This window comes from Schistocerca serialis, chromosome 4 (assembly GCF_023864345.2).
Source record: "Schistocerca serialis cubense isolate TAMUIC-IGC-003099 chromosome 4, iqSchSeri2.2, whole genome shotgun sequence".
Classification (NCBI taxonomy): Eukaryota; Metazoa; Arthropoda; class Insecta; order Orthoptera; family Acrididae; genus Schistocerca; species Schistocerca serialis.
The window spans coordinates 224778796-224790866 of record NC_064641.1 but is presented as its reverse complement, the minus strand read 5'-3'; the positions used below and the strand labels follow the sequence as shown (position 1 = coordinate 224790866).

The 12071-nt window shown below is 45.0% G+C and overlaps 1 protein-coding gene across 1 annotated transcript in view; it reads right to left on the bottom strand.

Annotated features, from left to right (window-relative positions):
* LOC126473754 (proton-coupled folate transporter) overlaps positions 1–12071 on the bottom strand; it is a 298864-nt gene that overhangs the window by 151031 nt on the left and 135762 nt on the right. Inside the window, exon 3 of the mRNA XM_050101010.1 lies at positions 1389–1563. Coding sequence (XP_049956967.1) covers positions 1389–1563 — 175 coding nt within the window. The remainder of the gene's footprint in view (positions 1–1388; positions 1564–12071) is intronic.

The window sequence follows — 12071 nt, the reverse complement described above, 5'->3', positions numbered from 1 at the left end:
TTGGGTGGCACGGGATACATGCGGACGTGCATTGTCCTGTTGGAACAGCAAGTTCCCTTGCCGGTCTAGGAATGGTAGAACGATGGGTTCGATGACGGTTTGGATGTACCGTGCACTATTCAGTGTCCCCTCGACAATCACCAGTGGTGTACGGCCAGTGTAGGAGATCGCTCCCCACACCATGATGCCGGGTGTTGGCCCTGTGTGCCTCGGTCGTATGCAGCCCTGATTGTGGCGCTCACCTGCACGGCGCCAAACACGCATACGACCATCATTGGCACCAAGGCAGAAGCGACTCTCATCGCTGAAGACGACACGTCTCCATTCGTCCCTCCATTCACGCCTGTCGCGACACCACTGGAGGCGGGCTGCACGATGTTGGGGCGTGAGTGGAAGACGGCCTAACGGTGTGCGGGACCGTAGCCCAGCTTCATGGAGACGGTTGCGAATGGTCCTCGCCGATACCCCAGGAGCAACAGTGTCCCTAATTTGCTGGGAAGTGGCGGTGCGGTCCCCTACGGCACTGCGTAGGATCCTACGGTCTTGGCGTGCATCCGTGCGTCGCTGCGGTCCGGTCCCAGGTCGACGGGCACGTGCACCTTCCGCCGACCACTGGCGACAACATCGATGTACTGTGGAGACCTCACGCCCCACGTGTTGAGCAATTCGGCGGTACGTCCACCCGGCCTCCCGCATGCCCACTATACGCCCTCGCTCAAAGTCCGTCAACTGCACATACGGTTCACGTCCACGCTGTCGCGGCATGCTACCAGTGTTAAAGACTGCGATGGAGCTCCGTATGCCACGGCAAACTGGCTGACACTGACGGCGGCGGTGCACAAATGCTGCGCAGTTAGCGCCATTCGACGACCAACACCGCGGTTCCTGGTGTGTCCGCTGTGCCGTGCGTGTGATCATTGCTTGTACAGCCCTCTCGCAGTGTCCGGAGCAAGTATGGTGGGTCTGACACACCGGTGTCAATGTGTTCTTTCTTCCATTTCCAGGAGTATATATATATATATATATATATATATATATATATATATATATATATATATATATATATATACGTGTGTGTGTGTGTGTGTGTGTGTGTGTGTCTTTATAGCCACTGGACTGCCGACTGGCCTTTAACGAGTGGGGCAACTGCACCAGGACCCCATCAACACCACCGCCACACTACTGACCTCCACGACTGGAGATACTGAGTAGCAAGCTCGCCGAAACGTTGCGACAACACGGCGCCATGACTCGACTAATACCAAATAAGATAACTCAGCTGCAGTCATATACGACCTGGAAAGAGGTTTCTATCAAAGCAATCAGTACGGTCTCTGTAGAAAGCATCAGTCAACGAGACTGGAGATGGCGTTGTGCAGTTGGCTGACCTTGCGAAGCGTTGAGGACTAGTGCGGCCGAGTAGAAGAGCTTGCCGACCAGCCCCAGCAGCAGCGGACCCTTGCGGCCGTGGCGGTCGCTCCAGGCGCCCAGCAGCGTTGCCATCAGGATGGGCGGCGCGTGCGACACGATCTGGTTCCACTGGAAGAACGTCGACACCACCACCTGCACACAGTCACGGCGAGAAAGCGCCAGGTCAGGACTTCCACTGTGATGAGAGGGTTCTGAACTGCTCTCAGTTGCGAGCAAGACTGGGCGCCCAACGCAAAGTGACATTTTCACGTGTGCAGATATCTGGTTACTCATCAAGTGACATGGCATCTACATCTACATCCATACTCCGCAAGCCACCTGACGGTGTGTGGCGGAGGGCACCTTGAGTACCTCTATGGGTTCTCCCTTCTATTCCAGTCTCGTATTGTTCGTGGAAAGAAGGATTGTCGGTATGCCTCTGTGTGGGCTCTAATCTCTCTGATTTTATCCTCATGGTCTCTTCGCGAGATATACGTAGGAGGGAGCAATATACTGCTTGACTCTTCGGTGAAGGTATGTTCTCGAAACTTCAACAAAAGCCCGTACCTAGCTACTGAGCGTCTCTCCTGCAGAGTCTTCCACTGGAGTTTATCTATCATCTCCGTAACGCTTTCGCGATTACTAAATGATCCTGTAACGAAGCGCGCTGCTCTCCGTTGGATCTTCTCTATCTCTTCTATCAACCCTATCTGGTACGGATTCCACACTGCTGAGCAGTATTTAAGTAGTGGGCGAACAAGCGTACTGTAACCTACTTCCTTTGTTTTCGGATTGCATTTCCTTAGGATTCTTCCAATGAATCTCAGTCTGGCATCTGATTTACCGACGATCAACTTTATATGATCATTCCATTTTAAATCACTCCTAATGCGTACTCCCAAACCTTTAGGATCAGAATCATACAGACGATAGAGGTTCCTCAGCTAAGTGCACTGAGATAAGAACCTAAAGGTAGGGAATAAATATTTCATGCAGCACGAAATTCAGAATGAGCACTACGTGTGGTGAGCTTCGGAAACTGCTTAGTTTCGCAAGAAACAGTTGCTGACAAGGAAGGATAGGAACACAGTAATCAGTTACAATCCCAATGGTTTTTATCACTCTTGCACATCCAGATTTCAGCTATAAATAGCCATCTTCAGTGCTTTTGAGCGAATTATCACTCTTGCATATCCTGATTGCAGTTATAAATAGCAATCTTCAGAGCATTTGCACTGAATATGGCTATTTATAGCTGAAAACTGAGTAAGCAAAAATAATAAAAACTAATAGGATTGCGACTGGTTGTTGTATTGCTGTCCTTGCTTAGAATAACGTAAACACTCTGCACAACGGTTCCATCTGGAGTGCACGTTGGGGAAACAACAGCTTGCCGCATTGATGTTCTGGCGCTATCTTGTAAAGTAATGTACAGATCTTCACGTTGGAGTATATCACTATTGACAGTTCTTGAGTGGTTGGCGGAGATGACGCATTTAATGTATGGATCAGCAGAAACATTGTACACGGAAGCCGGAATAATGTACAGAAAAAATATCTACACTATGTGTTATCCATATTGAAAGAAATTTATTACCATGCACGGAAACTTACGAGAAACTAAATTGTTCCAAACACAGCTGGCCGAGATTTTCAAAATGAAACTCTCACACAGTAGACTTCGAGAAGATGATATTGGATGGTGTGTGGGAAGATTCATTCAATACGGTTCCTTCAACTTGCCAGTGAAAGACAAACTACTGAGAGTACACTTTGGAGAGTATTTGTGCATGACAGGGGAGTAACTGCTGCTGAACTGTGTGTATAATGAATGGAACCAAGTGAAGTTAAACGACGAATTTAGCTCAGCCAAAGGATTGTCCAACGCAGCACAGCAGTGAGAACTTCCCGTAATTTTTACTGTTCATGGACGACGCCTGGTTCAACCGAGGTCGAGTACCTCAATAGCCATGTTTGGAATGACGAAATCCGTACACCACGCACGTCTCAGATCACCAGCAAGAATTCTAGATAAACCTGTGGACTGGAATCGTACAGGGTGCTCTAACATTCCTCCTACAAACTTTTAGGAATTTTAGAGGGGACTGAGTAGACAATCATTTATTTCAAGTTTCTACTGCCAGTCACTTTTTATTTTACGCTTAATCTAACATAATGCAAAGCGTTTCGAACATGTTTTGTTCATTTTCAAGCGTTTGTACACACAAACATACAACGAGAAATGTTACTTAAAAGCCGGCCGAAGTGGCCGAGCAGTTCTAGACGCTACAGTCTGGAACCGCGCGACCGCTATGGCCGCAGGTTCGAATCCTGCCTCGGGCATGGATGTGTGTGATGTCCTTAGGTTAGTTAGGTTTAAGTAGTTCTAAGTTCTAGGGGACTGATCACCACAGATGTTAAGTCCCATAGTGCTCAGAGCCATTTTAATGATTTCCTCAACACATTTCTCATGCCCTTTAAAATTTGCTTTCCGTTAGAACGTACAAAGCAGGATACTAGTACTAAGAGGCAGCCTGAGTTATTGACTTGGGAGATGAGAATATAATATACAACAAAGTGGGAATTATATTCAAATGTTAGAAACAGTCACAATCGAGTTGCAGCAGGCCATTACGAACAATATTGTAGGGTGCCAAAAAATATTATTAGGAAGGCAAAAAGCATGTGGTACGCAAATAGAGTAGCTAATCACAGGATAAAATTATAACCATACTGGTCAGCAGCACCAGGGTGAGGATACAAAGTCAGTAAGTAGTAGAACCGTTTCAGTTACTTATAAGCTGGATATATGTACTGTTCTTGATAATCACTTTCTGAATATAGCAGGCGAACTTAATAAAAGCTTATTTCCTATAGGGAATCATATAACTCTCTTAGAAAATAGCTTTCCGAGACTGTTATCTGAAATACTCCTCCATGATACTGACAAGGGAGAGACTGGGTCAATAAGTCGCTGAAGACCTAGAACTCTCATGGATATGTCGGGGTATCTAGCAGAATACTAAAGTACTGTTCTGCATATGTTATCCCAGTACTTAAACACATCTGTAACTTTTCCTTTCGGAATGGTCAGTTTCCTGACCGATTAAAGTATTCAGTAGTGAAGCCACATTGTGAAAAAGGAGAAAGTGTTAATACAGATAGTTTTAGACTTGTTTATATGCCATCAGTGTTTGCTAAAGGCTGTATATTCAAGGGTAACAGATTATTTCAATTCACATAAATTGCTGTAAAATGTACAGTTTGGTTTTAGAAGTGGTTAACACCTGAAAATACTATATTCCCTTTTCTCATTGAGGCTCTGGACGGATTAAATAAAAGGTCGCGAACGTTAGCCGTCTTTTTTGACTTACTAAGGCGCTTGATTGTCTTATCTCAAAATATTGCTACAGACGTTGGACCATTATGGAATAAGGGGAGTAACTCACAACTGGTTCACCTCCTTTAAGAACAGACAGCAGAAGGTCATTCTACTCATTATTGAGAGTGGCTAACACGTGCAGTTCCAATGGAGCACAGTTAAGTGAAGGTGCCCCATGGGTCGGTGCTGGGGCAGCTACTGTTTCTTACGCATATAAATCACATGCTTTCTAGTATTACATGTGATTCTAAAATATTTCTGTTTCCTGATGACACCAGCTTGATAGTGAAGAATGTTGCGTGCAATACTGACACAGTATCTAATAATGCAGTCAGGGCATAAGTTCGTGGCTTGTAGAAAATAAATTGATGCTAAATCACAGTAAGACTCAGTTTTTACAGTTTCTAACACACTTTTCATCAAAAACTGACATTTCTATAACAGAATGCACATATGATTAGTGAGACCGAACAGTTAAAATTCCTAGGCGTTTGGATAGATAGTGAGCAGTCACAGAAAGCCCATGTTCAGAGTCTTAATCAAAAACTAAATGACGCTTTATTTAAAATTAGAACAGTATCTGAAATAAGTGATCAGGGTTGCCACAAGTTTCCCAAGTGAAATTCCCTGATATTTTCCTGATATTCAGGCAAGTTTTAGCATTTTTCTCTGACAGATTTTGAGATCTCAAGGGTAAGTAAAGACATAAGTTGACAAAAGAATGTAAGGACTTCTGTTTTTCTAACCGAGTGAGCAAAAATGTTAAGCATTAATATCAACACCTTTTGTAATGAACTGTTTTTAGATGGAGAAAGCAAACCGAATGGTATACATGTTTCAGTAAGACCAATGTTGTTATTTTATTTCAGTAAAGCAAAACACATTTGGTGACAAAAATACGCATTTCGTTGGAGTCGCAAGAGAGTTTTAAAATACCTTAACTGCTTTCAGAAATAACCTCACAAAACTGTAGGCCTCTTGAAGGCAACGTATAAGTTAGGGGAGAGTTGTGTAAACCAACACTATAGGTGACCGCTAGTAAAATGTTGGTTCTACTACGTTCATTATTGTCGGTTATTACCCACTGTGTTAAGTCTATTATTCTACGGGTATTGTTTGATTTTTGCTTTAAGAAATACATGAATACAAAGCGTACAAACTGCCAGCGACTGCCAAAATTTTCTTCTTCTTATTGTCCATACTTTCTAACATATAAACTACTTTCGAAGTGCCAGAATATACTAGAATAAATAAACTACTGGCCATTAAAATTGCTACACCAAGAAGAAATGCAGATGATAAACGGGTATTCATAGGACAAATATATTATACTAGAACTGACAAGTGATTACATTTTCATGCAATTTGGGTGCGTACATCCTGAGAAATCAGTACCCAGAACAACCACCTCTGGCCGTAATAACGGGCTTCATACGCCTGGGCGTTGAGTCAAACAGAGCTTGGATGGCGTGTACAGGTACAGCTGCCCATGCAGCTTCATCATGATACCACAGTTCTCAAGAGTAGTGACTGGCGTATTGTGACGAGCCAGTTGTTCGGCCACCATTGACTAGGCGTTTTCAATTGGTGAGAAATCTGGAGAAAGTGCTGGCCAGGGCAACAGTCGAACATTTTCTGTATCCAGAAAGGCCCGCACAGGACCTGCAACATGCGGTCGTGCATTATGCTGCTGAAATGTAGGGTTTCGCTGGGATCAAATGAAGGGTAGAGCTACGGGTCGCAACACATCGGAAATGTAACGTCCACTGTTCAATGTGCCGTCAATGAAAACAAGAGGTGACCGAGACGTGTAACCAATGGCACCCCATACCATCACGCCGGGTAATAATGCCAGTATGGCGATGACGAATACACGCTTCCAATGTGCGTTCACCGCGATGTCGCCAAACACGGATGCAACCATCATGATGCTGTAAACATAACCCGGATTCATCCGAAAAAATGACGTTTTGCCATTCGTGCACCCACATTCGTCGTTGAGTACACCATCGCAGGCACTCCTGTCTGTGATGCAGCGTCAAGGGTAACCGCAGGCATGGTCTCCGAGCTGGTAGTCCATGCTGCTGCAAACGTCGTCGAACTGTTCGTGCAGATGGTTGTTGTCTTGCAAACATCCCCATCTGTTGACTCAGGGATCAAGACGTGGCTGCACGATGCGTTACAGCCGTGTGGATTAGATGCCTATCATCTCGACTGCTAGTGATGAGAGGTCGTTGGGATCCAGCACGGTGTTCTGTATTACCCTCCTGAACCCACCGATTCCATATTCTGCTAACAGTCATTGGATCTCGACCAACGCGGGCAGCAATGTCGCGATACGATAAACTGCAATCGCGATAGGCTACAATCCGACCTTTATGAAAGTCGCAAACGTGATGTTACGCATTTCTCCTCCTCACACGAGGCATCACAACAACGTTTCACCAGGTAACGCCGGTCAACAGCTGTTCGTGTATGAGAAATCGGTTGGAAACTTTCCTCATGTCAGCACGTTGTAGGTGCCGCCACCGGCGCCACAACCTTGTGTGAATGCTCTGAAAAGCTAATCATTTGCATATCACAGCACCTTCTTGCTGTCGGTTAAATTTCGCGTCTGTAGCACGTCATCTTCGTGGTGTAGCAATTTTAATGGCCAGTAGTGTAAAATGGCTATAAAACGCCGCACTGTACAAAGTACCTGCAGTGAGACACTCGCAATTCCTGTAATGCATCACCTCTGGCCTCTGGCCTGCTGAGGAGCACCACAGTCCTGGTTCCATGGATAAACCATGAAAATCCGCCGTATTACGCCACACACAGACAGACCCTGCCTGTGGGCAGACCAGTGAGAGTAGATTCGATAGGTAGAGCCCACACATTAGTGGGAAACTATGGGCTTCAAATCGGTAGGCCCGTTCCGTTACATACACCCACAGAAATGGCCTGCGGTTTTGGCCCATCTTGGTAGTCCACTCGTGTGGCCAGTATTCACGTGTCACAAACACCATACTGATGAAATGAGACCGCGGTGATCACCAACGCAACAGATAACTTGCGAAAATACTCTGAGAACCAATACTAATGAGGCTAGGTAGCAACTAGCCGTAACGATGATCGCTGAGACACAGACAGGCACATAGAAAATACAGTCACACTGTCACAATCAAATTTTTGGCCACAGTCTTTGTCAGAAAACGAGAGCGCACACACATTCACATAATCACTCAGACACAACTCATGCACACACGACCGCTGTCTCCGGCCACTGCGTCAACAGTCTCTGAAAATCAGATCCAAACAAACCGCTGCCCACGCCTCCCTGCCTCTCATCGGCAGCTGCTAGGCTAGCAGCAAGTAGTGGTGGCATCACTGACTGCAAGATGAAGGGAGGGGTGGGAAGGGGAGAAGCAGTAAAAACGAGAAAGTAGGGAAGCGGCGCGCGTACTAAGCTGCGCCCAGCCAGTGACGATGCATGACACCTCAGTAAACAAACAATTTCATGCTACTGAGACAAAAACGGGATTTTCCCAGTGTTTTTTTTTCAAATTTCCCTGAATTTCCCTGATACGTTTGAAATTCGCTGATATTCCCTGATTTCAAGAACTTGTGGCAACCCTGGTGATAGTTCAACACGAAAAGTGGTCTAAGATGGGATGGGATGTTTTGGGGAAGGAGACCAAACAGCGAGGTCATCGGTCTCATCGGATTAGGGAAGGATGAGGAAAGAAGTCGGCCGTGCCCTTTCAAAGGAACCATCCCGGCATTTGCCTGAAGCAATTTAGGGAAATCACGGAAAACCTAAATCACGATGGCCGGACGCGGGATTGAACCGTGGTCCTCCCGAATGCGAGTCCAGTGCGCTAACCACTGCAACATCTCGCTCGGTGAAAAGTGGTCTACTTTGCTTATTTTCATTGACTTGTGACGTATGGTGTTATTTTTCGGGGCTACTACTCTGGTTCAAAAAGGGTATTTTTGGCTCAGAAACGTGTGGTTGGAGCAATATGTGCTGTAAGTTCACAAAGCTCTTGTCGACCTCTGTTCAGTAGTCTGGGAATTCTGACATTGGCCTCTCAATACACATTTTCTTAAATGTCGTTTGTTGTCAACAATATCAGCCTATTCCCAGGAGTTAGCAGCTTTCACTCGGTTAATACTAGGCAGAAATCCAGCCTACATTTGGAAGAACGCCTCTCCTTGACTCTTGAGCAGAAACGCGTGCAGTATTCTACTGCATCCATTTTCAATAAACTTCCACAATAATTTAAAAGTCTTGGCAGTAATACACGCACTTTCAAGTCTAAGAGTTTCTTCATGGCCCATTACTTCTATTCTGTCGAGGAACACCTGGGAAAATTAAAAAATTAAGCTGATTCCTGAGTTATGTTGTTGATCGCGTTTATTTAAACTTATGACTTGTCGTCTGCATAGGATTCGTAAACGTTTCATTTTGTCTTTTATTACTCTTCTTTTATAATTTCACGTACTGACTTGTTCCACGACCATGGAGACTGGTGGTTCAATTTGGTCCTATGAAACACAACATGTAAAATATAAATTTAAAAAATATAAACTTAAACCATTTTGTCCTTTTCAAAGGAGGGTTACCATTCTGATCCAATACAATAAGGTTCCATGTAGTGACCACCAAGTTCGGTGCAGACATTGTACCTACGAATGATGAAATGGTACACCTGCTCCATCACACTTGGTATCTCTGCTGTCTGACCTGCATCGATCACAACTCGTGAAATCAGCACTTATCCCGTCTCTACAAGAGTCTCATAAGCCAAACTCTTCATTCGATTCCAGACGAAAAACGCCGGTGATTGCAGAGGCCATGCGATTGGACCACCGCGGCCATCTGCTTCCGAATCATTGGTCCAGATGTCCCCAAGCATCATGTGAGTAGTGAGCAGAAGTGACGTCAAGCGGAAACCAAATGCTTGACAGACGTTCAATGGTACAACATCCAACATACTTGTTGTACGAAGGTCAAGCAGATGGGGCCCGTGATCTTGGGTGGCAGCAAGTACAGTCCAATCATATTGCTATCCAGAATACAAGCTCACACATTGATACCAAATCTGATGTTCGAATGCCTGGACATGCGTGGCACGTGGGTTTTCGTCTGCCCAGACATGGTTGTTTCGGGAATTGAAAACACAATTCCTAGTAAATTTACATTCATCTGTGAAGAGAATGCGCTGTAGAAATACTAGGGATTCGCTGATGCAGCGGCGCAGAAACTGCGTACGGAACTTAATGCGTGGTGCAAAATCGGCTGGCATTAGTGACTCTATCCTTTGGAGGAGGTATGGATGTAGTTGTTGGCCATATATCAGACAGTGCTGCGAGCAACTTTCATTGCATGCTCATGTACTCTCTTCAACGAGATGCAGTACGCTCTCTCCAACTCGTGTGTGTAAGGTCCTCCTGAGCACCACAGTCATGCCTGCTGACGGTGAAGATAACCCTTTCTCGAAAAGCTGCTGCATAATTGTAGAGTAAAGGGTATGCGATGGAGTCGGACGTCGTGGATAACAATCTTTGTAAAGGCGACGAGCAGATATTCCATTACCATAAACTTTGCCATTCGGCATATTTTGCAAAATAGTACTCAACCATGTTGCTCTAACACTCCCAGCCATGTGAATGAGTATCGAACCAGGTCAGAGAGATAGGACAGACTTAAAATGACATCAGCCGATGCGACGTAAGCAGCCCCCACCACCATAGCTACCTAGTAAACGTGTTTTCAAACGGCTGCAGCACGGAACTGTACGTTTACGGACATAGGTTCCAGTTCAAAACATCGTTTGCTCGGCCCCCTGCACAAGTCCTAAAAGTTTGTAAGGGGAATTTTATAGCACCCAGTGTAAGATTTATTAATAAGTTCTTGTTTGCTGCTACCACGTTTGAATGGCGCAGGTTACTTGATGTTCATTTTCGATGTGTTGTTCACCATTAAATGTATCCTCCAACATAGAAAAAAAATGACTCTGAGCACTATGGGACTTAACTTCTGAGGTCATCAGTCCCCTAGAACTAAGAACTACTTAAACCTAACTAACCTAAGGACATCACACACACCCATGCCCGAGGCAGGATTCGAACCTGCGACCGTAGCGGTCGCGCGGTTCCAGACTGTAGCGCCTAGAGCCGCTCGGCCACCCCAGCCGGCTCCAACATAGATTCGCTGTGTTGAGGAATTCACAAAACATAAGCTCTTACGTGAGTCGCTGTGTGTGTGTGTGTGTGTGTGAAATCTTATGGGACTTAACTGCTAAGGTCATCAGTCCCCAAGCTCACACACTACCTAACGTAAATTATCCTAAGGACAAACACACACACCCATGCCCGAGAGAGGACTCGAACCTCCGCGGGGACCAGCCGCGTAAGTCGCTGTGTTGTGGCATTTATAAAACATAAGTTCTTACGTGAGTGAAGTTTCATGTGTGGCCTTTGCACCCCTCGTATCAACCCCCTCGAATTTGAGCCAGCTCTCTGAATTCTCATAAGGGCAATCTTGGATTTCGTTTCGATGTAATAATGAATGTACAGCCAGTTAGTTTGAACACACTGAGCCTCCACAGTGTATCAGGCTTCTGCCAGAATTAGTTCATCTTTATTCGTAGTTATGTGTAGATTCCACAAGTGTGCCTGAGTTGAAAACTTCATGAGACAGAATTCGCATTTCTGGAGCGCAGCGTACTGATAACTACAACGGAGATAAGGTTAGCTAAGTGAGACAAGTGAATGAAGTGCGGCTGGCCTACAAGGATGCAGTACAGCTAGACAGGTCAGTGCCAACATAGTACCAAGCACTCCTGTAAACTGCCGTCTACTGTAACAGAGCATTATTTTCGACAGTACGTTGTCAATTAGATTTGTCATTCAGTATTCTCTCAGAGTTATTTTTGTTATGCTTGGTACCAATATTGCTACATTCGTATTAGAAATTAGACTGACCACGAGCAGGTACTGGAAATATTGAAGTGCAGTTTAAAGTTTTGTATTACACTTCTGTATGAATCACCATTTTCTAAAAATGGGTGATCACCAGTTAAGTTGTAGCTGTTATACACTCTCTCATATTTATATCAACTTTAACAGTTCTTGGACGAATTGCTTGTACGGCATATTGGAAATCGTGTTTCGACATTCTGGTAAAATTATGCAATAGTTATGTATTCCGCATCAGTTCTCGAGTTAAATCTTCTGAAGCATTCCGCTACTTAAAAAAGAGAACGCTTCCATAAAGCCCTGTTTCTCTTGT